This window comes from Tamandua tetradactyla, chromosome 8 (assembly GCF_023851605.1).
Source record: "Tamandua tetradactyla isolate mTamTet1 chromosome 8, mTamTet1.pri, whole genome shotgun sequence".
NCBI classification, from domain to species: domain Eukaryota; kingdom Metazoa; phylum Chordata; class Mammalia; order Pilosa; family Myrmecophagidae; genus Tamandua; species Tamandua tetradactyla.
In genome coordinates, this window is record NC_135334.1 from 42,905,820 (window position 1) to 42,930,450 (window position 24,631).

Genomic DNA, 24,631 nt, shown 5'->3' on the forward strand with positions numbered 1-24,631 from the left:
AATCGCATCGGCCTTTCTGTTGTTTTATTTATTATTAGTTGTGGACTTTAGGCAAGTCATTTTCTGAACTTCAGTATTCCCATTTATAACATGAAATAACAGTGATGAGTTTATAAAGTAGTGTTTATAAAGATGGTTAGGTTCATATATCCACTCGGCCAGGCGATGGTGCCGAGTTGTCTGGTCAGGTAAGCACTGACTTAACTGTGACTACGAGGACATTCTGTGGACTTAAATCATCAGCTGATTGCATCGATGGTGGGTTACATCTAAGATCAGCTAAGGGTCAGCAAGAAACATTTAATCCAACCAGTTGAAGGCTCCTATGAGGGAGGTGATCACTTCAGCAGTCAGAAGAGAGAACTTCATCCCTACCTTACCAGCCAGCCCCTCCTGGGTAGTCCACTGAAAACCTTCACTGGAGTGGCTAGTTTGCAGCCTATGGAATTTGGAATCATGTGTCCCCAAAGTTATGTGAGACACTTTTATAAAATCTCATCCTGTTTACAGATACCTCCTGTTGGTTCTGTTTCCTGAGATAACCCTGACTACTACAAGTAGGAATAAAGATTAAACAAGATGATAAATAGAACATGATAAGTATTGATTTTCTTTCGTTTTCTTCATCCTGATGACAAGGGCGATCCTAGACAAAACTTAACCAAGTCTCTTTATCCAAATATACACACTTCATGTCTTCCTGATTACAACAATTTCTAAGGAATAAAAATCATAACTATATGACAATGACAAATTACCTGACAACCTTCAATATTAGTCCTGCCCCCAATATTCTTTTTTTTTTTTTTTAAATCTATCCTTGCCTACCTTACCAACTTTTAAGGGACCAGTTATTTATAACATACGAAATTACAACTCTAATGTATGGCAAGGTAGAACTGCAAACTCTTGCAAAAGTTGTGGATTTCATGAAGTTACTAAAGGCAAATTTAGAGAACGGCTCCAATAATTAGAACAAGGACATTAACAAATGAGGACGTGATGGAGTTACACGAAATGCTGCAAGAATGATGACATTATGTAGTTCAACAAATAGTGGTCTGAAATGAATTAAGAGAGGGCTCGTGAAAGTTTTGGAACTCTTCAAATATTTTGGAGACAATTATTTGTGATCTTATCATGAAATTTAAAGATGAAGGATAGACTTCCATATTATTTTACTATCAGGAAAAAGATGCGAAAGTTTTTTGAGCCATCCTTTTTTCATAGTTGTAGTTATATAACTTTTAAATTTTGAAATTCAAATTTATAATGTAACACTTCATTTTTTAAAGATAGAACATCAACCAACATATTTTATTTTCAGCTCTGTAAAATTTTGGTTCCCATTTTGTGTACATTTGCTTTAAGAGAATGATTTCTGATATCAATTATCCAAGGATAAAGAGGTCCCCTAAGATAACAAGGATACTTTGTGCCCTTTCACTTCCCTGTCAGGGCATATTCTATTTCTCATCCCATTCCCTTTTCAGCGTTTACAGTTCCAAGTTCCACTCATCTTGTACCTGGCTTGTCAACTTCACAGGCATCCCTGTGAACTGGTAATTAGTGTTAGCAGATAATGATTTAAGGTGTCATATCTCTAAAAGACATTTGCATTTTAAAGAGGAATTTTGAAGGCAAATCTTCAAGACAAAATTGAATTTAATGCTCACTCTTCTCCAAGCATTGGGCTAATTGCTTTGCATAAACTATCTCTTAATTCTCACAACAACCCCCTGAAGTAGCTTTTATTATTCCCACTTCACAGGTAAGATAAGGCTTAATTAAACAAACAAAGCCTAAAGTTAAGTATTAGAGTCAGGGTGAAAATCCCGGCTGAGTCCAAATCCCTGGTGAAATGTTAGAAACTATTATCCCTTCATCTCACTGTTTATGGGGTCATCTCTTTTTTTGGATTTATTTGCTCACCGACTATCTAATTCCACAATGGATTTAACAGTGATGAAACTGTCTACCTGTCTAAAATTAGATTGCTTTCTTTACAGTCAAAATATTTTGGCCTCACACAATCCTCTCCACCCCCCAGCCCACCCCCATTTTAACCTTTAATAGAAAACTTCCCAGCTTGAGGGCCGTGATGGGTTGTTCAGCTCATATCTGAGACAGGACTAGGATCCTTAGTCCTCTGGTATCAATTATTTTTCCAGTTTTGAGTAACAATGTATTAGAGAGTTCACAATGAGAAAGTATTTTACAGTGAGAAAGTATAAAAGGAACAGCCAAATGCATACGACTTCTGTATTTGATGTGAGCTCAGGCATAGCCTTTGACACTGTTCACTTCTTTATAAATTCAGCTATAGTTTATGATGGTTTAAACTATTTATGTAGAAGTAAAAGAAGTTTAGTTTGTAAAGCTTCACAAAATACACTTAATCCAGTTTCGCTGGTGCTGACTACATAACCATTGCGATGGTTTCATTACCCTTTACTCTGAGACCTAGCACACATGCAGCACTGTAAGTGACATGAGTGACATGGGTGTTACCTCAGTTTCACCTGTGACTAAAGGAGGGATGCCAGAGTGACTGGTTAGCCTGTGTTTTAATTTGCTAAAGCAGCTGGAATGGAATATACCAGAAATTGGCATATGCAATGGAGATTATGATGGTTAGGTTCCAGTGTCAGTTTGTCCAAGTGAGGGCCCAGTTGTCTGGTCAGGCAAGCACTGGCCTAACCATTCCTGCAAGGATATTTCCTGGCTGGTTGATAAACCAGAAAGCTGGTTTATTGAATCGTCAGTTAGTTGACTGCATCAGGGACTGATCATATCTACAATCAACTAAGGGCACATCTTCCACAAATGAGAATCCAATTAGTTAGATTTGATCTAATCAGTTGAAGATTAAGGGAGAAGAGAGAATTTTCACTGCGTCTTCAGCCAGCCAGCCTCTCCTGTGGAATTTGTTGAGACCATTTATCAGAGTTGCCAGCCTCGTGACCTGCACTACAGACTTTGGATTCTTGCATTTCCATGGTTGTGTGAGACACTTTTATAAGCCTTCTATTTACAGATATCTCCTGGTACTTAGGTTTCTCTAGAGAACCCTAATGAAGGGATTTATTAACTTACAATTTACAGTTCTTAGGCCATAAAAATGTCAAAATTAAGTCATCAACAGAATGATATCTGGACTCTCAAGAAAGACTGCTGGCATCTGGGATACCTGTGTCACATGGGACAGCACACAGGTAGTGTCTAATGGTCCTTCCCTCCCGGGTTTCACTGCTTTCAGGTCCTGGTTCCAGCGGCCTCCTCTCTGAGCTTCTGTGGGTCCTCTCTTAGCATCTTCAGGACTTTTCTCTCTAAGCTCTCTCTGGGTGTTTGTCTGTGAGCTCTCTGGCCTTTTTTTTTTTTTTGTCTTTTATCCTCATAAAGGATTATGACCCACCTTTAATTGGAGGATCAATCTCAGTTGAAACAACCTAATCAAAAGTTGCCATCTACAATAGGTCTGCACAGACAGGAAAGGATTAAAAGAACACTGCATTTTCTGGGATACATAACAGCTTCAAAGCAGCATAGCCTGGAAAGCATGTTTGTGGAAGCTGGACCTGTACTTGTGGTTTTAAATTTGTAGGAAGGCAGATAATATCAAGACTAGAGAAGGATCTGCAAGGCCAAATGATTCTAGGCTAGTAGAATTGAGAGTGAGCTTGGGGTCTACACGATAGCATAAGGAATTGGTAATGTTTTGAAAAAAGGTTTGTTTTTTGTTTTATGTTCCTCAGACTATAATGTCTTTATGCTCTTTGGTATTTTTTTCTCCCACTGAATGTTGAGTTCTTAGGGACAAGCCTTGAATCTTTTATGTTCTCTGTGCAACTTGTCTTATGTCCTAGCAGAGTTCTCTCTCAAATAAAAGAAATGCAAAAAATTGCTTCAGGCTATTTTTTCTGGAGGACAGAAGCTCTTCTCTTTGTACAACCATAGAGCCCGATGGATATCTAGAGGGTATGCTAATCCTTTGAGGTTTCAAAGATCCTTTAAATCTGAGAATTACAACAATATAGTCCTTAAGGAGTTAATGAGTCTTTTGCATTTAAGCAATAATAGTCCTTACAACCATTTGGGGGTAAATAATGTAAGCTGTAGTATTTTTTTTATCCAAAAGTAGATTTGAGATTTGTTTAAAGAATGCCACATAAATGCACAAATTCAGCTATTTAAAATGGATAATAACATAGAAACAAAACAATCTTCCCTATTCATGGTTTTGTTTATTATAGAAAGAGAAATTTATCATGACAGTGCCTGTGATATTTATACAATAAATGCTCCAACTAATCTTCTAATTACATCTCAGACCATTATGCTAAGGGTCTCTAATTTTATATTCTTCTGCCCAGATTCCTTTTCTAGACTTTAGAATTATATGGTAGGTTTTCTGTGGCACCTACAAATGCCTAAACCTTAACATACCCACAAACTTTCCTATGGCAAATGACTTTTACTTTCTAATTGACAGAAAACAGTTGTAGCTGAAAAAACATGTGTTCTCTCTCTCCCTTGCATTCTGTTTGACTGATGAATGAATGGATCTACCAGCAACCAAAAGCAAATATATTTTGATAATGGTGTTAAGTAGGCTTATTAAGATTTTATGTATAATACCTAAAATACACTGTTCAGAAAAAGTCTGTATCGACTGCTCTGTGGCTCCAGAGGCCGGGGAAGCACTGCACAGCATCCAGGGAAGAGCAGGCTGAAGGGATTTAGAAACTCTAGTGAAAACCGGTGAGGAACTTGCTCCTGCTGCGACTGCTGGTGCCCATCCCCCACTCTCACAGCAAGCAGCCTTGGGTATGGTGGCTCGCTGGCTGCTATGGATAGAGAGGGACTGGAAACCTCCTCCCCAAGACTGGAGTGAAATGGGGAGAGGGGCACAGCTGAGTGCCTGTCATGGCTTTTGGCCTGTAAATTTAGACGACTGGGTCCCACTATTTCAGCCTGTCCAGAATAGGGGCTGCCATGCCACGTTTTGATTCCCCTTCTGACAGGTGTGGAGTCAGACATTTAAAAACACACTGCCTTCTTAGGTATCTACAGGCATTTTTAATTATTTCCTTAGACGATATCCCTAGACACGGGAATTTCTGTGTCAAAGAATCAGTGTTAAGAATGTTGATAGGTATTATCAAGTGTCCTCCAAAAAGAGTGCAACAGTGTAAGTTGACCTCATAGTCTTGAGTACAACAGTATAAGTTGACCTCGTAGTCTTGTCACTTGGACATTTGTTGTGAAGCCCTACTTACGTTAGTTCTTCTTAGCCCACCCGCACTCTGTTCATTATTGTGTTTTGCCAAACCTTTGAACTTGAAATTGTTGGACTTCAAGATATGTGTGCAGGTTTAAGGAACTTGAAGTTAATATATTTCAGCAAAAAAATACTGAATTCTTATCAGCAACCATAGAGGTTAGAAGGCAATGGTATGATTGATTTCAGGTACTGAAAGAGAAAGACTGCCAGTCAAGAATTATTTATCCAGCAAAACTTTACTTAGAAAATGAGGCAGAGTTTAAAATATTCACATAGAAACTGAGAGAGTTTGTCAACAGGAGACCAGTCCCACAAGAAATATTAAAGGGAGTTCTGCAGACAGGAGATGCAGGGTAGGAGGAGAGTGTAGAAATAAAGATTATCCATAAGGGTAACAAAAAGGGTAAAAAGTGAGACAAAAATAATACGACGTACAAAAACCAAAGGCTAAAATGGTTGAAGTAAGTATTGCCTTTACAGCAATAATATTGATTGTCAACAGTATGAACTCCCAATCAAACGACACATATTAGATGAATGAATTAGAAAGTATGATCTATCTATATGCTTTCTATAAGAAGCTCACCTTAGACCCAAGGACAAACAGGTTGAAAGTGAAAGATTGGAAAAAGATGTTCCACATAAACAGCAACCGAAAAATAGATGGGGTAGATATACTGATATTGGACAATAGAATTTAAATGCAAATTGTTATGTGACAAAGAAGGACACTATATATATATAATTAAAAGGGGTACCCAACCAGGAAGACATTACATTAATAAATACTTAGGCAAATAAACAGAGTGCCCCAAAACACACAAAGGCAAACACTGACAAAACTGAAGGGGACATAGACATCTCTATAACAATAGCTGTAGACTTCAATACAGCATGCTTATTAATAGAAGAAAATGTAGATGTAGGATCTATAAGGAAAAAGGAGCCTGAATAATGTGAGAAATGAATGAACCTTAGCCATATATAAAGCATTTGTCCCCAAAAGAGCAGGATATGCATTGTTCTCAAGGTCCATGGATATTCTTCAGGATGCATCACATGTCGGGTCATAAAACAAGGCTCAGTAATTTTTACAATGACTAAAATGACACAAAACACTTTCTAAGACCATCATGGAATGAAGCTGGAAATCAATAACAGGCAGAGAACCGGAAAATTCACAAACAAATGGACGTTAACCCACCTTTAAACAGTCAGTGTGTTGTAGAAATTGTAACGAAAATCAGTAAATTTGAGACAAATGAAAATGAGAGCAGAACATATCAAAACTTATCAATGCAGCGAAGGCAGTGCTGAGAGGGAAATTTACCTTAAGAAAGTAGAAAGGGCTAAAATCAATGATCTAAAAGCACACCTGGAAGAACTAGAAAAAGAATAGCAAACTAATCCCAAAGCAAGCAGTAAAGGAAATCAAAAGATTACAGCGGAAATAAATGAAATTCAGAATGAAAGAAAGCAAGAGAAATATTTAAAAAAAAAGTTGGTTCCTTGACAGGATTGACAAAAATTGACAAACCCTTAGTTAGACTGACAAAGATTAAAAGAGAGACAATGCAAATAAATAAGGTCAGTAATGAGAGGGGGACTTCACTACTGATCCTACAGAAATAAAAAAAGACCCTAAGAGGGTACTATAAACATGTGCATACCAACAAATTAAATGACTCAAATGAAACTGAGAAATTCTTAGAAACATATGAACAAACTACACCTATCATAGACAAATTAGAAGACCTAAACAGACCATTTACTAGTTAAGAGATTGAATCAGTCATCAAAAACCTAACAAAGAAAGCCCAAGCCCAGATAGCTTCATAGGTGAATTCTACCACTCATTTTAAAAAATTTAATAACAATCCAGCTCAAATGCTTCCAAAAAATTGAAGAGGGAAGAACACTATCTAACCCCTTCTATGAAGCCAAATCACCCTAATACCAAAGCCAGATAAAGATACTCAAGAAAAGCAAATAAAAGACCAAATTTTCTAACGACTATAGATGCAATATTTCTAAACCAAATACTTGCCAATCGAATCCAGTAGCACGTTAAAAGAATTATACACTATGATCAAGTGGATTTCACTCAGGTATATAACAGTGGTTCAATACAAGAAAATCAATTAATGTAATATACCACATTAACAAATCAAAGAGGGAAAAGCCACATGATCTTACCAACTGACCTAGAAAAATCACTTTACAATATTCTACATCATTTTTTTAAATAAAAAACACTTCAAAAGAAAGGAATTGAAGGAAGCTTCTTTAACATGATAAAGGGCATATATGAAAAACCCACAACTAACATCATACTCAATGGTGAAAGGCTGAAAGCTTTCCCTCTAAGATCAGGAACAAGACAAGGATGCTCACTGTCACACTGTTATTCAACACTGTGCAAGAAGTTCTAGATAGAGGAATTGGGCAAGAAAAAGAGATAAAAGACATCCAAATCAGAAAAGAAGAAGTAAGGTTGTCACTATGTGCAGATGACATGATCCTATAATTAGAAAGTCATGGAAAATCTATAACAAAGTTAGTGGAGCTAAAACAAACAAACAAAAAAATGAATTCAGAAAAGTAGCAAGATACAAGAACTTAACACGCAAAAATCAGAAGTTTCCTTTGCACTAGTAATGAGCAATCTGAGGAGGAAATTAAAAATAATCCATTTACGACAGCAACTAAAAGAATCAAATATCCAGGAATAAATTTAACTAAGGACGTAAAAGACCTGTACACAGAAAACTACCAAGCATTGCTAAAAGAAATCAAAGAAGATCTAATTAAATGGAAGGAATTTTTGTGTTCATGGATTGGAAGACAAAACTTTAAGAAGTCAATTCTACTAAAATTACAGATTTAACACAAACCCAATCAAAATCCCAACAAACTAGTTTGTAGAAATGGTAAAGCCAATTATCAAATTTATATGGAAGGGTAAGGGGTTCTGAATAGTCTAAAACTTCTTGAAAAAGAAGAACAAAGTTGAAGGACTCCCACTTTTTTACTTTAAGGCATATTATAAAGATACAGGGCTCAAAACAGCATGATACTGGCATAAAGATAGATACATTGACCAATGGAATTGAATTGAGAGTTTGGATCTCACATGTATGGTCAACTGATTTTTAACAAGGCCAAGTCTACTTAACAGGGACAGAGTAGTCTCAAGGAATGATGCTGGGAAAACTGGATATTCATATCCAAAAGATGAAACAGGACTCCTCTTTCTCCCCTTATGTCAAAATTAACTCATAATGAATTAAAGATCTAAAGATAAGAACCATGAACATAAAGCTTCTAGAAGAAAATGTAAGGAAGCACCTTCAAGATCTTGTGGTAGGCAATGGTTTCTTAGACTTTATATCCAAAGCATAAGCAACAGAACAAAAAGAAAGACAAATGATAACTCCTTGAAATTGAGAACATTTGCCCTTCAAAGGACTTTGTCAAGAACATGAAGCCGCAGACTATTTAACGGTATAAAATATTTAGAAACCACATATCTGATAAGAGTTTAATATTCAGAATATATAAAGAAACACTACAACTCAAAAACAAAATGTCAGTCATCCAATTAAAAAATGGGCTAAAGACCTGAATACATATATCTTCAAAGAGGAAATACAAGTTGCTAACAAGCACATGAAAAGATTTTCAACATCACTAGCTATTAGGGAAATGCAAATACAGAATCACAGTGAGATACATATCACACACATTAGAATGGCTGCTTTTTTTTTTTTTTTTAAAGAAATGGAACAATAAGTGCTAGAGAGAATGTGAAAAAAATAGGAACGCTCATTCATTGCTGGTGGCAGTGTAAAATGGTGCTTCCTCAGAAAGCTAAGTATATAACTACCATATGACCTGGCAATTTCACTATTACGTATATACACAGAAGAATTGAAATCAGGGACATAAACAGACATTTGCACACCAGTGTTTATAGTGATAGCATTCACAATTGCCAAAGATGTAAGCAACCCAAGTGTCCATCTATCGAGGAATGGATAAACAAAATGTGGTGCATGCGCCTGATGGAACATTATTCCACTATATGAAGGAATGAAGTTCTGATGCATGTGACAACATGGGTGAATCTGGAGGACATTTTGCTGAGTGAAATAAGCCATACACAAAAGGACAAATATTGTGTGATTTTACTGATATTAACTAATAGTGATAAGCAAACTCAGAGTTTAGTCTAAAATTAGGTTACTAGGAAATAGAATGATGGTAGAGAATGGAGAGCTGATGCTTAATGTGTACTTTACTTATAATTAGATTGATTGTAAACACTTGGAAATTGATAGAAATCTTAATAGCACATTACTATGGGTATACTCAACAGGGTATGTTTAGGTTTGTTTATGTCACTAGAAGGAAAGCTAAAGGGTCAAACATGGGACTGCGTAACAGTGAACCATATTGTGGATGATGATTGTGCTTGGTAGTAACAAATATAACAATGGTCTTTCATATAACAAACATATGTCATTATTACAAGGTGTTAATAAAATGATGGTATATGGGGAGAAATACACTTAACGTAAACTATGAACTATAGTTAACAGTAATGTTTTAATCTTCTTTCATCAATTGTAACTAGGGTACCACACCAACGCTAAGTGTTAATAATAGGAGGGTATAAGGGGCATGGGAATTTTCTATTTGGAGTAATGAAAATGTTCTAAAATTGATTGTGGTGATAAATGTACAGCCCTAACTATAAAGGGAGCTACTGATTGTACGCTTTGGTGGATTGTATGGAGTATGACTTTAGATCAAGAAAACAGCTTAAAAAGATCAGAGGCATTCAAATATGTATTGAATTGCAAGATGAGTATATCATTTGATATAATAAAGCAAAAATTTGAGATAATTTCATTATTTAAATAAATATTAATTTGCATTCACTCGATAAAGGTTTAGCATAATTTTAACCAAAATACACACGATGTGGTATAAAATATACCAGAGATTGAAATCCTACATACATCATTTATTAGGTAGGAGAGCTTAAGATTAAACATTTTACTTAATGTTTCTGAAGCTGAGGTTCCTCATCAATATTATGGGGATGGCAATTTCTAACTCTCAGATATTTTATAAGGATTACATAAGTGAGATTTTTATACTGTAAAGTAGTACAGTCAAATCAATTATATTTACTATAGCCTCATACCTTGTACAGGGATTTTAAAGTTCCACTTCAACGTATAGTTCTGAGATAATATTTATGTATACAAAACCAAAATATTTTTAAATAAAATAGTAATTATTGACTTCTTTATTTTAAAATACTTACTATGGTAGTCTCTAAACATTACATGATTCCATGTATAGTTATAGGTGTTACAGGGCTTATTTCTACACTTTCACAGAGCTTTTCTTTATAATTTAACCCTGAATTTCAAGATTACTAAAGTGAGAGAGGAATTTCTTGGCAACCAAAGTAATCTTGGGCAGATATGCTTAACAGTCTAGAAAATATTTATTTCTGGCAATTAATAACCACCTCAGAATCCAATCAAGATGTTTGCATTCACATATGTTACTTACAGGGATTAATATTGACCCCTTGGGAAGTAAACAGGGAAATTTAACAAATAAGTCAATCCTAGCTTCCCCTCTACCCCCCAGAAAAATATGCATTGTACATCCATTTGAGGTGATGAGAAAATGGATCTTTGGCTATTTATGAATATTATTTCATCTTCTATGATATATAAACTGTTTATCATTTCTCATGTCTATCAATGTATCATAGTAGCTGCTATAATTTAAACTGTATGATTTTCAATATGATATTGGATGACCCAAATGTCTCTCATGAATATGGGCGACAACTTGGTTTTAAAGAATCACCCTGGCTGCTATATTGAGAATAGACTTAAAGGGGGTAAAGGCAGAAAGAGAAAGTTCAGTTAAGAGACTATGGAAATAATCCAGGTGAGAGATGTTGATTTTTTTAGAGAGCAAGTGGTGGAGGGGGTGAGAAGTGATCAGATTCTAAATAAAGCTTGGAGATAGGGCCAACAGAATTGCTGATGGTTTGCATGTGGATATGAGACAAAGCAATGAAAGATGCTAAGGCCCGATTGCCTTATAAAGGATGGAATGGGCATTGAGTAAATTGGAAAGGATTTCACGTGGAGCTGGTTTGGGACATATAATCAGGAATTAATCTTTAGACAAGGTTAAGCTTAATTTGTTAATTGGTCATTTAAATGGAAATGTCAAGTAGGCACTTGGAATATATAGAGCCCTGGTTGCTGATATAAGTGTTGGAGATACTGTATTTAAAGCCTGACTATCAGGCAAAATTGAAAGGAGTGAGGGTATATCAAGAAAAGAAATTATAGGACTACAAATTGTGGGGGTGGTTAGAACAAAACATAGGGAGTTTGAGAAAGTGAGCAAATTCAGTGAAGGAGACTGAAGGAGGATGTTACACAGGTAGGTGGGAAAAAGCTAAGAGTATGGGATCCTACAAGCTGATTGAAGAAAGTGTTTTATGGAGGAAGAAGTGATCAACATAAAGACCAAAAATTGGTCACTGGATTTAGCAAAATGGAGGTCACTGGTGAATGTGACAAGGGACAGGGAGAGTCAAAAGCTTGATTTGAACAAGTTTAAAAGAGAATGGATTTCTGAGATATTTATCCATGGGAGATGGTGGGTGTGGGTGTGGGGTGGGTTGGGGAGGTTATGTCCACATAAAGACTTGTACAGAAATACTCAGAGCAAGATTATTTACAAGATTCAAAAGTTGAAATAATCTAAAATTCCATCTACTCATGAATGGATAAACAGTGTATCCATACAATGAAAGGCTATTCAGCAATATAAAGGAACTACTGATACATGCAACAATATGATGAATCTTGCAAACACCATGCTAACTGAAATATGCTAGTTACAAAAGAACTTCACGTTATATGATTCCATTAAAATGGGATTACTAGAAAAGGCAAAACTACAGAGATAGAAAGTAGATTCTTGGCTGCCTGGAGACAGGAGTAGGAAAATGATTGAAGGTCAACAGTCATAAGGTAATTTTTTGGAACAATATTAAGTTCTCTACTATAGGATTTGGGTGATCACTGCATAACTGCATAAAAGTCTAAAATCACCAAAAGTATTATAAGCACTGTAAGTATAAAAGTACTATAGGTACTAAAAGTAGTATAAAAGTACTAAAACATTGGACTATATGGTTAATTAAGTGCATTTTATGGGATGTAAATTATATCTCTACAAAGTTCAGAGAAAAGAGACAGATAGAGATAAACAGGAAGGGTGGAAATGGATAGAATATTTATAGGCAAAGCTTTTGAAGACTTTTACTGTAAAGTTAGAGAATTAAGTTTATAGGTAAAAGAGAATATGGGTTATGGGAGTTGGTTTATAAAAAGGTAGAAGAAATAGAATATATGCATGCTCATGGGAAGAAGAAAGAGAATGATCAGTAGAGATGAATAGAGAAGAGAAAAATTGCTGGAAAAATGTAAAGAAGGTAAAAAATGATGAGCTACAGTGCTTAATTGATGGATTGAGCTTAAACAGAAGTTCACAAATGTGTCTATACTCACAAGAGGGAAGTTCGAGTGTGTGGATATACTACCTGTGCTACCTTCTTGATTTGGTGATGAGGGTTTGTGAAAATTATCTTCTGATTGCTTCTGTTTTTTACCAAGTATCAAGTCATAGAAATGAAGCAAAACAGGGATGAAGAAGTTGAAGTCATGCAAGAAAAGTGAAAAATCAAAGGAGGTGAAGTAGAATGAATAGTGCATGGGATCAATGGTAAATGTCAAAGAGATTAAAGGACTGCTAGAATCAAGTTTTTAGAGGGAGTGAGCTGAAGACTGGAGGTGCTAGGCAAAGAACAAGGTACTTGTAAATGCAGTTTTACTGAATATGGTGGCCCAGGACCTAGGCCCCCTCCTAAACGGAATGAAACCTCAGGCACATAATCTGTTTGACCAGGATAAAGGGCAAGAAAGAAAACCTCCCCAGGCAGAAAAGAATGTAATAACTGATATAAAACAGCACTGATGGTATCTTAGCCTTACATTAATTTTAGTAAAATATTAGGACATAACCCCTTTAATGATTATGCTAGAGGCCAGTTGTTCGCACACTTTATAGAATGTCTTCATTCTAAAATCGTATACATATTGCCCCTTGTACTCCTTGCCCCTTTGCAGGGTGCTATCCCTATGGACAGCCACCACCAGAGACACTCTCCTGTTCGTAAGTCCTAACAAATCTGTGTCTGCTTCTGTGCCTGGCATGTTTTTCAGTTTTGTGGCAGCACCATCTCATGTGCTTCACAAACTCAGTTTGGGTTGGAACACTGAGGGATTATAGCTTGTTGGAAGTAATAAAAGTGGCCAAGATAAGATGCAAAACAAAGTCACTGAAATGGAGAAACCAAAGGAATGAGGAGGACAGGGTACTGAATGGATCATCAAATGACATCACCATACATTAGCACTGGAGTAGATTGAAGAAAATGAAATGACCCAGAAGGTATAATCTTCAGGAAATAAAGGGGAATGAGCTGTGAGTGTGTTGATGACTGCAATAAGGAGAAACAGAGAGTAATAAAATTTAATGATTTGAAATTCAAAACTGTGAGTTTTTAAGGAGGAAGAAGGAAGAATGGACAAGAAGGGTATCTATTACAATCGGTCTCAATAGCACATGGGGTTTGGCAGAATAAACAGCCATAACTTTATGGAACTGCAAAGGAAGTCACGTCCTTGGGGGATATACAAGTTTCATTTGCAGCAAGAAATATAAAAGGAATTTTCAACAAAAACGTTAAGAATACATAGGAGTTGGCTGGCCATAGGATAACTGACCATCCATTAATTAAATCATAAGCCCTTGCTTGGAGGCTGAGTTTCTGTAATTTTGGGCCATGCAAGTGTTTCCTAAAATGCCGTGGTGTTAACACAGACATTTGAATGGATTACTTATCAGATACTACAAAATGAGTGCTGAAAGCACAAACTCTCCCACAGTCTTAAGTTACATAACCAGTCTAATATTTCTTACAACATAAATATAAAACAGCAATAATCTTGATTTCCTTACATCCATTTCAATCAAGGATCGTATTATGGTTTGCATTAATTACTATTACATATTCTTATCTCATGCTTATTTTATCATATAATCAATTCATTACGCTATTTTACTATCAGAAATTTTCTCTATATAGTTTTCCTTGCCATTGGGAAGTTTAAGTTTATCTATGTGTAATCTTGGAGTTTTGTTTTCTATAGTATCCTTTCCCATTTTATTATTTTTTTAATGCATGTTCTAAGAGCTTTTCAATATAGACAAAATCTTAGAAAATCTTGCTTTTTGCATAGGGGCCATGTCACGTTTTTAACTCCCATCAGTCTGGTGATTAAATCTTTCATTCTACATTGAGCTGGTGCTTGTTTCTTCTCCCCTGCCCCCCCTACTTCCTCTTCCTTCATAGTTATCTCTATTCATTATTACTCATCTATTCCTGCTCTTAAAATTAGATCTGTCTAGTGATCCAACAGACATACCTATGTTAATGTTATAATGTTTTAACTGTCATAAACAATTTGTCTGATTCATAAAAAAGATAAAACACATTTACCTTGAAAAAATCTAAATCTGGAATCACATATTGGTAAAAAAAAAACTTGCCAAACTGGTCACAGAATTGACATATCAGAAATCAGTGGAGTGCAACTCAGAAATCATTCCTAAAAGCGAGTATCTGAGCCTCAAAGCAAAATATTTTCAGAAGTATTTCTGTGTTGAAATATAGTTTACTAGTCTTTCAATTCATATAAAAATTTGGAGGCTCAGATTAAAAGAGGGGAAGAGACTAAGAAACTTGATTTAGTTCCTTATTTATGCTAAGAATTAATTCTTATTTATTCTAAGAATTATCCACGGTAGAACCAAATTGGGCCCCAATATTGCATTGATAATATAACCTAGAAGCAGAGTTTTCACAATAATTAAAAGGGAAATTGGTTGAGCTAACACAAATCCTGAATTCTGTTCCCAGTTGTTTATTCTGATCTCTCCACTACTTCTGATAGAAAAAGATATTTATCATAATAAAGATTTATTTTTCTCCAAAATATTCCTCCACCCCACTCTTAAATTAGAAATATATCAGCAGAAAACTAAGCTGAGGTACAAATAGTACTCATTTAAAATTATAAAATTCAAGCAAAATGAATATAATTAGCAGTAAGTTGGCAAAAGGGCATACAATTAAACTGAGCACAGTCTACTTTTTGTTTCCACACACTCCATGAAGTACTTACCTATCACCATGAAATTTACAAGCAACAGCTTGAGTAGTGGAAAATAAAAAGCAATAAGTAAATTATAGTTTTGTTCTGAAACTTGGAAAAAAAATTCTTAGCAGTTTTTGTTCTGGTATAGCAATCAACACCATAAACAACCAAGTTTCAGCTTATCTTCAGAAACAAGGTGCACATTGGTATTCAGTTAAATCAACTCTGACACTCGAAACAATTTTGGAAAGTTTCTCCCTCTCTCAGCTTATCACTTTCCTTGCGCTCGAGGCCATATATTCCTCATTGGTGACAGGCAGAGACATAACCATGACAGTCAACTGTTAGAACAGCAATAAAACAATCTTATCATAGGAGCTCAGTCTCTCGTCCAGAAGTATTTATAGCTTATGCTCTTTAATTACTCATCTGGCCATTGGTTACATGTCAAGAAAACCATGTGCATTTCACCTGGAATGTTCTCCAGTCAAGACACTGTCTAAAAGAAGGACCATATAGCATAAGAGCAGCAGCAATATAAAATGGGATTCTACTGTACCTGGTGAATGAGGCGGAGGAGAGCACATCAGAACAACCCCCTGGCCTTCCCTCACAGAGACTGCACTTCTTGTCCGGCCACTAAAATTTCCCAGATCTGTCAACATAACACAGCATTTAGAGGCAAGGCAAGCATGAGTTTAAAGAATTACTATTATCGTAACTTGTACTTACTTTTCTTTCATTATCTTAAGATTCCTTTTGTTTTAGTTGGGATAGGATGGGCTTAAAACTATATGCCATCCAATTTTAAATACCAGGACTTTCAGATTATACACTAATATGCATTGTTCATTCCTGCTTATATTGCAGAAAGGTTGCTAGTGTAGACAACTTAGGTAACACAGCATTTACAATACACTGAACACTTCATTTCTTTATAATACTTCCTACATTTAGATTTTTCTACTGCCAATAAAGCCCATTTGTACATTGTGAAAAGAGACAGAGGTGGTTATGTCATTGCTAGGAATGTATAAAACCGAGCATGAACTTGCCAAATTAGAGAGGCTTGGGTGCTCTCACAAAATATAATGAGGACATACAATGTTTTTTTTTGTTTTTTTTACTATAAATGTGAGTGAAAGTCAAGTTACTTTCATTTTATGGATGCCTAGAATGGAGTGTACAAATTAATTATACTCATCCATTTATCCATTTTGAAAACTTTGGGAGTATTACAGCCATCATAGTACTAACATATGTATGAGGGATTACAACATCAGTGCCCAATTGCCTGCCCTTAAATTATGTTGCTCTGCACAATTTGAAAAGACTCTCCTAAAAGAATGGCCAATAAAAGATTAATGGACAAGTTTATTTTGTTTTCATAATATTGCTTATTAATCTCTTTATATTTCAGTATTACATATGCCCCTTTCCCTGTAGAAGAGTTTCTCACAGATGGTAGGAATTCAATATTTTTTATAAATAAACACGGTCCCAGAATTCTGTGTCTATAACAATCAGGTTTCCATGGTGAGAAATGCTTCTTGGGAATATTCTGCCATTCCTTTCATTATTCATAAATTGTAAAAGAGAATTTTTTTTGAATCTGTAATATTTCATGCTAGAATAGTATATTTCATGGCTATGCAAGGTAGATACTGAAATTAAATGCTTATTAATCTGATAAAAGTAAGAGTCAAGGAAAAGATACCAAACAGATATTTAGGAGATTAATCACTAACTAGTCTTTAATATCCTAAAAGGGATCTTATGACATATTTTATAAAGAGATGGGTAACACTTTATTTATTTGCAGAATGTACAGTTAACTCTTCTTAAATATATTAAAAATCATGAAAGGCTAATAAACAGTGAAAGAGTGATGCCAAATAAGTATTTAGAGAATTAGGATGTTCTACATAATCCTATTTTGCATTATAAATAGTCTAGCTTTTCACCAACAGGCAGGACAAAAGAGAACGATAGCATGAATTACTCAAATATTGTATTTACTAAGTGAGGCTAGTACAGACTTTTTTTTAAATTCCTATTTCTACTTCTTTGGGTTATTGTTTAAAAACCACACACACACAAAACTTAACTGTAAAAATCAAATGCATTCATATTAAAATGCGATTCATGGATTAAAAAATTTATGCATTGCTCCTTAGGTATAGAAGCTGTCTTTTTTTCCAATAAATGAACTCAGTATGAAAACAAAACATGGCAAGTTTTCTAATTTGATTTCCTTTGACACTGCTCCTAGAAACAGAATACAGGAATCATACAATGAGGCAGTGGTTTATGGTAGGGCTGTAATATCTTAGGATTTTATAGTTTTACTTTCTTCTTTTCATCATTATAATGAATAAATTTATAAATCCTGGAAGGCTAGATGGATAGAATCTTTAAAACTGAATTTCTTAAATGGTTTCTAAAAAGTGTATATGGAGATTCCAACACATTTATTACAAGTTTATTTTATGCTTATTATGGCAACTTCAAATTAACTTATTGTATTTCAAAGAAAATCTAAATAGAAAATAGTCCCCAATTAATGCCAATTTATGAGAAATAGAAATACAGTCATGGTGTAGAAATTAAACACAAAAGAAGAGAAAATTAGAAAATAATTATGACCTGAATTTTGATTTGAGATCATGATGACCTAACAGATAACACTCAGTATAATTGCTTTATTTTCTATCAGGTGTTACCATGAGTACAATTCAACCCTTGCTCATGGAATTGTCTCTGTGTTATTATTTTCTAGAGAACCATAACACCAGCAGTGAAAAGATAAATGGATTTTTTCAATTATAAATAAACCTTTTTGTTTTTTCTCTCTTTCATGAAAACATACAGATTAATACTAAGAATTACTAAATACTTTTAGATACAATGTACTTTTCTCATTAAATTCATTCCCCCTAGAAAAAAAATAAGTGGAACATTTTTATAAATATAATGTAAAAGTGGCCTTCATGACAGGCAAAATTCAGATTGTCAGTCCTGAATATTGGATGATTTATGTCAAAAAAAAAAAAAACTCGTTTGGGGTGGGGATGGCAGCTAAAGTGAATAGTCTGAGTGAAAATACAGATAATTATGTGTATCTCATTGTGAACAAAGAACAGTTGGTTTCTTTGGAAGCACTGAGGGAACTTTCGAACCATTCAGTGGATGTGCAGGCAGTTTGGGTTGGTTACTTATACATTATTTTAAGAACATAATATTATAATTCTATATATCAAGTAGAAAAATAAAAAGTAAGAGCAAGAACATATATGAATGGTGTTCTAGTTTGCTAGCTGCCGGAATGCAACACACCAGAGATGGATTGGCTTTTCATAAAAGGGGATTTATTTTGTTGGTTCTTCAGAGGAAAGGCAGCTAACTTCCCACTGAGGTTCTTTCTTATGTGGAAGGCACAGGATGGTCTCTGCTGGTCTTCTCTCCAGGCCCCTGGGTTCCAACAACTTTCCCCAGGGTGACTTCTTTCCGTATCTCCAAAGGCCTGGGCTGAGCTGCAAGTGCTGAGATGAGGAATGCTGAGCTGCTAGGCTGTGCTACATTGCGTTCTCCCATTTAAGCACCAGCCAATTAAGTCAAACATCACTCATTGCAGCAGACACGTCTCCTAGCCGACTGCAGATGTAATTAGCCACAGATGAGGTTCACGTACCATTGGCTTGTGTCCGCAGCAACAGAACTGGGTATGCTCACCTGGCCAAGTTGACAACTGAATCCAACTAACACAGATGAAGACTTGATTATTTTATAGCAATTTACACAAGGTAAAAAATAGGTGTTCCTATCTTTCTTATTGACCATTAAGTACAAAAATGAGTAAAAATTAAAGTCTTAATACATGGACCCCAAATTTCAGATTCAAATTATAAAATGAAATAAACCTCATTTTGAATTTACTACAAAGCACATGGGCAAACAGGCAAGTAACAAATTAGAGGAGAAAATCTGTGGTCATAAATCTGGAGGCCCCAGGACTAGGATTTGTCCTCCCTGCCTCCTTTCCACAAAGGATTTGAGACAGCTTAAATATATATGCATATATCATATAAAAACATGAAATAGTTGAATGTTCTCAGATGGAGGAAAAACAATTAAGATAAAATTCCCATGAAGTGAGATGATTATTACTTTTTCAAATATTGGAAATTGGTCACAAATTTCATGCTAAGTGTAACAGGGGCCAAAAGAAAGATGGAGATACACATACTCTTAGAATTCATGGTTATTGGAAGATAAAAACATACCAGTACCTCTGGAGAAGCACAGTCTTACCTGACATTAAGACACTAAGACCTAAGAGGGATTTCTGCTGGGAGACTTCATTTGTTCTAGTGGGTAGGACAAACACAAATGAATTGAAAGTATTTTCATTTCCTGAGACACTGTGAGCTACACCTGTATTCCTCTCCAGTAAAGGACCTGTTGCTCCAACTGTTGAAGGTTCTATTGGCATACAGCTTTCAGGTGTCAACCCTTTGACAACAGCCTCTGCTGAAGAGGGCCACATCATCCAAGGCCTTGCCCCTTCTTGGGACAGTACACAGTCAATAACTGTGCAATGAACGTATTAGTTTGCTAGCTGCCGGAATGCTATGTACCAAAACTGGAATAAGCCTTTAAAAAGGGGAATTAAATAAGTTACAAGTTTATAGTTTTAAGCCTATAAAAATATCTAACTAAGGCATCCAGGGAAAGATACCTAAACTTAAGGAAAGCCAACTGATCAGAAACGCTTCGGTCAGCTGGGTAGTCACATGGCTGGCATCTGCTGTCTTCTGGGGGTCCCTCACTTTGCTTCTCCAGGGCTGGCTTTCATGTCTTGGCTTCCCTTGGCTCTCTCCAGGTTCTGGTTTGCTTAACATATCATGGTGATGTCTGCTGGGCTCAAAACATCCACATCTCTGTTCTCTGAAGCAACTGTTCTTCATGCTTCTACATCTGCTCTGTCAGCTCCAAAATGTTCCCAGTAGAGTATCAAGACCCACTTGGAATGGGTGGAGTCACATCTCATCTAATCATAGGTCACTGGATGTGTGACATCTCTGTGGAGTAATCTTAAGTTTCCAACCTATAGTATCGAATCAGGATTAAAAAAAATGGCTGCTCCCACAAGATTGGATCAGGATTAAAACACGGCTTTTGTGGCGTACATTATCCTTTCAAACAGGCACAATCAGCAATGATCTATCCACCTTGCCCAAGTCCAGACATTCCCACCAGTCCTTTCTAGCTTTAGAGTTCCTCCTCTGGTGAGTTGAGACTGTTGTTGGGCCTGTATCATAGTTTGAATTATCTTTCTGCCCACTCCTGTTTCTCTACCCTCCTTTCCATCAAGACTGATTCCAAGGGCAAGTATTAATAACCACCCTCTACACTCAGAGTCTGCTTCCTGAGGATGTCAACCTGTGACTACACCACAGTGGCTATGAACCCAACTGCACCTCTACCCATGCCACCTCCCGTCCTCTGATGGTGAATGAACTGTCCTCCAGGCAAAGGCCTATATCTCTCTTCTCCATCAGCAATAACATCCAAACAAACTGTATATAACTACAGTTAAAAAAGAAAAGAAAACAAAGAATATAATCTCTCTTGATCCTATTTCTCCCTATAGGTACTCCCCATTTTTGCTCTCTTCCTCTGCAATGATAAACCCATTTTCTCAAGCCCCTCAAGGAAGGCTATCTCCCTACCACTCCAACAAAATTCTTTTGTGAAGGTAACCAATGACCTCCACATTGCCAAAATTATTGATCAATTCCTCAGTCCTCATCTAGGTGACCTTTAAATATTTGACAGTTGACTACTTCCTTCTCTTAAAAACAATTTGTCCTATTTCACTTACTGCTCCTCTTCACTTTTATTACATTATATTTCCTCAATTTATTATATCATTTCCCCAATATCTAAATATTGCAAGGTTCCAAGGTTTAGTCCTTGGATCTTTTCTCAATCTACAGTCATTCCAAGGCTAATTTTCTTTAGCCCTTAGATTTAAAAATATCTATACACTAAAAAATTCCAAATTATAGTCCTGCCTGGACAATTTTCTTGAACTACAAATTCACATATATAATTGTTTACTTGACATTTTACTTGGATGCCTAAAAGGCATCACATACTTAGTGTATCCCAATAGCACTCCTGGTTTTCACCCACCAACCTATCCTTCCCATATAATCCCCATCAGAGTAAATGATACTTCTGTTTTTCCAGTTATTAAGACCAAAATTCCAAAAGTCATCATGGTTCCTTTATTTCTCATACCTCACATACAACTCATGAGCAAACCCTGTTGATGGTATTTCAGAATATTTCAAGAATTACATGTACACCTAAATGGTCTCCCTGTTTCTTCCTTTGCCCCTTTCAACCTCTTCTCAGCAGAAGAGTCATCGTGATCCTCTTAAAACAACTGCCTTAAATGACTTCTCATCTCACTGGGTCTAAAAGCCAAATTACTTACAACAGTCACAGGGCCTAGAACTTCTAGCTGTTATTGCCTCATTGATGTCATCTTCTACTCTGCTCTCCTCTCTATTCTATCACACTAGCTTCTCTGCTTTTATCAAAGATACCAGACGTTCTCCTGCCTCAGGGCATTCATACCTGCTGTTTCCTCCAAGTAGAACACACTTTCCCCATTCCTACTTCCCCCCACCTCCCACCCCTACATGAACGTTGCTTTTGCCTTTTTCTCTTTTAAGTTTTTATTTAAATGTCCTCTTTATGTAGAAATCTTCCATGAATATCCTATCTAAAGAGACCCCCCCCCCGAATTAATTTTTTCTTTAGCACCTATACTCCAGCAAACATTATTTACTTGTTTAATCTGTCTCCTCACGAGAATGTAAGCTCTGAGGTCAGTAGGGAATTTTGACTGCTTTATTCATTGTAATGTACCCAGACTCTTGCCTTAGTTGTTTTCTCTGTCTAGAATACTTTCCCTTCTTAGGTATTTGCATGGATCTCTCTTATTTTCTTCAGGTGTCTGCTGGAATGTCACTTTTGCAGAGAAGACTGCAAAAGAATCTTAATAGATTCCTTCCCATCATCCTAATTCCTATCCTCTTCATTCAGATTCCTTTTCGTTCATAATACTTACCATATCAGACATCTAATATACTAATGGCTTTCTAAAATTTACATATGGCATCCCACAACCCTTTAGAATGCAATCATCACCAACTTGTACTTTGTTTTGTCACTGCTTAGAATAATGCTTAGTCGAGGAGGTTCCCAATAAATGTCAAATAATTTGTATTTAGTATTTATGCATATTTGAGGAATTCTAATTTTGAAAAAAATTCTGAACGTTGAGACAGTTTACAAAATCTCACACCATTATATCTCTTCAAAATTAAACTACTATGATATCCAAAGATCGCAGTAAATAATGAACTTGATAGATATCTGAAACATATCTGCATTGCAATTGTACTTTCACAGAATTTTCACCCAAGATTAAATTTTTTTTTAAAGCAAAAAGGTCGTGTGTTTGCCATCTTAATATTTAGCTGAGATGGAAGGTGAGTGACAAGATAATTTTTTGAAAAGAATTTTTTTGTTTTTATCATGTTCCCCAAAATATTAAAATCCCTAGATGCAAATAATTGGAATACTTTTTTATGACACCAGAATATAATTCCAGACATTTTATACATAGCATCTATAAAATCAAAGTCTGAAAACTATGCTTACCGTAGATGAGATTAAAAAACAAATAGCAAAATGTTCTGAAAAGTAGAAAAATGTCTAATGAATTTACTTTATTGTGCTTGCATGGTATAGTTTAATATGAACATCTTAAATTAATAACTAGATAATGTTTAAACTATTTTTAAAATATTGCTGCAAAAAACAAATTGCTTAGAGAAAAAACAACAATCTAGGTTCAAATTCTAATATTACTATTTATTAACTAGGTTACCTTGGACAGATAATTTTATTTCGTTATGCCTTACTTTCTAACTAAGATAATTATATCAGTGTTATGAGAGTCGTAATAAAGTTACCTTATATAGAAAAATAACCTAACCATATACTTGGCCCATAGTAAAATCTTTATATTTTTTTCTCTCTCACCCTGAAAATTTCAGAGATATGTTATATCAACTTTTAATTACAAGCCTAAATAATTTTCATTTTTTTCTAAATATTTTAAGCACATAGAATGAAAGAAAGATTCTCAAACCTGTAATATTTGGGGACCATTTACAAAGTTATACAAATTAAGAAGTACTATAATGTCCATTAAGTAGAAGAGGCAAGCAGCTGATAGAGCCATTAGAACATGGTGGGTCTTAAAAATACCCCAACTACCGTTATTTCTATTAACCCTAAAGAATACCTAAGGCTATAAAGGAGATGCCACAAAAATTTCATTTTCTGAGTTTACTTTCCTGGAACCTATAACCTCCATAGGGCTCCTAAACCAGGTAAGGCCTGAAACCAGAAAAGCCAGCTTCTCCAGAATATCAGCTAATTCCATTCCCCTATCCTAAATTGTCAACACCCATTCTCAACATGAAAAAGTTAGCATGGGCATAGCTCAAAGACCCCTATAGATTGGGAGTAAAAGTCAAAGGAGAAGGAGTTAGAGAAGACAGGATTTAACGAACAAGTACGACTGCTGAATCACTTTCTTATCTAGAAAATGATAAAAATCTCTCACAAAGTTGTTATAAGACTTCAATATGATAATGCAGGTGCTATAGTTCATACGACACATGGGCTAGTACAATCAACAGAAACAGTTATTAACATCATTGTTATAATTAATGTTATAAAGAACATTGATATGGGAGTCATGAGACATTAATTCTGATCTTAACTCTTCTACTAATTAGCTAGGTAATTTGTGGCAAAAGTTTAATTTTCCTGTGTTTGCTTCTTCACTGATAAATCAGGGATTTTGGTCTCATGCGAAACCCACTGTGGAGTTGTAAGTACAATAGTCAGTGGTGGGAACCAA

At 35.5% G+C, this 24,631-nt stretch overlaps 1 protein-coding gene across 1 annotated transcript in view; it reads right to left on the reverse strand.

The window, feature by feature from the left end:
* CNTN5 (contactin 5) overlaps positions 1–24,631 on the reverse strand; it is a 495,183-nt gene that overhangs the window by 374,878 nt on the left and 95,674 nt on the right. Inside the window, exon 5 of the mRNA XM_077114702.1 lies at positions 16,178–16,273. Within this exon, the coding sequence (XP_076970817.1) occupies positions 16,178–16,273 (96 nt within the window). The remainder of the gene's footprint in view (positions 1–16,177; positions 16,274–24,631) is intronic.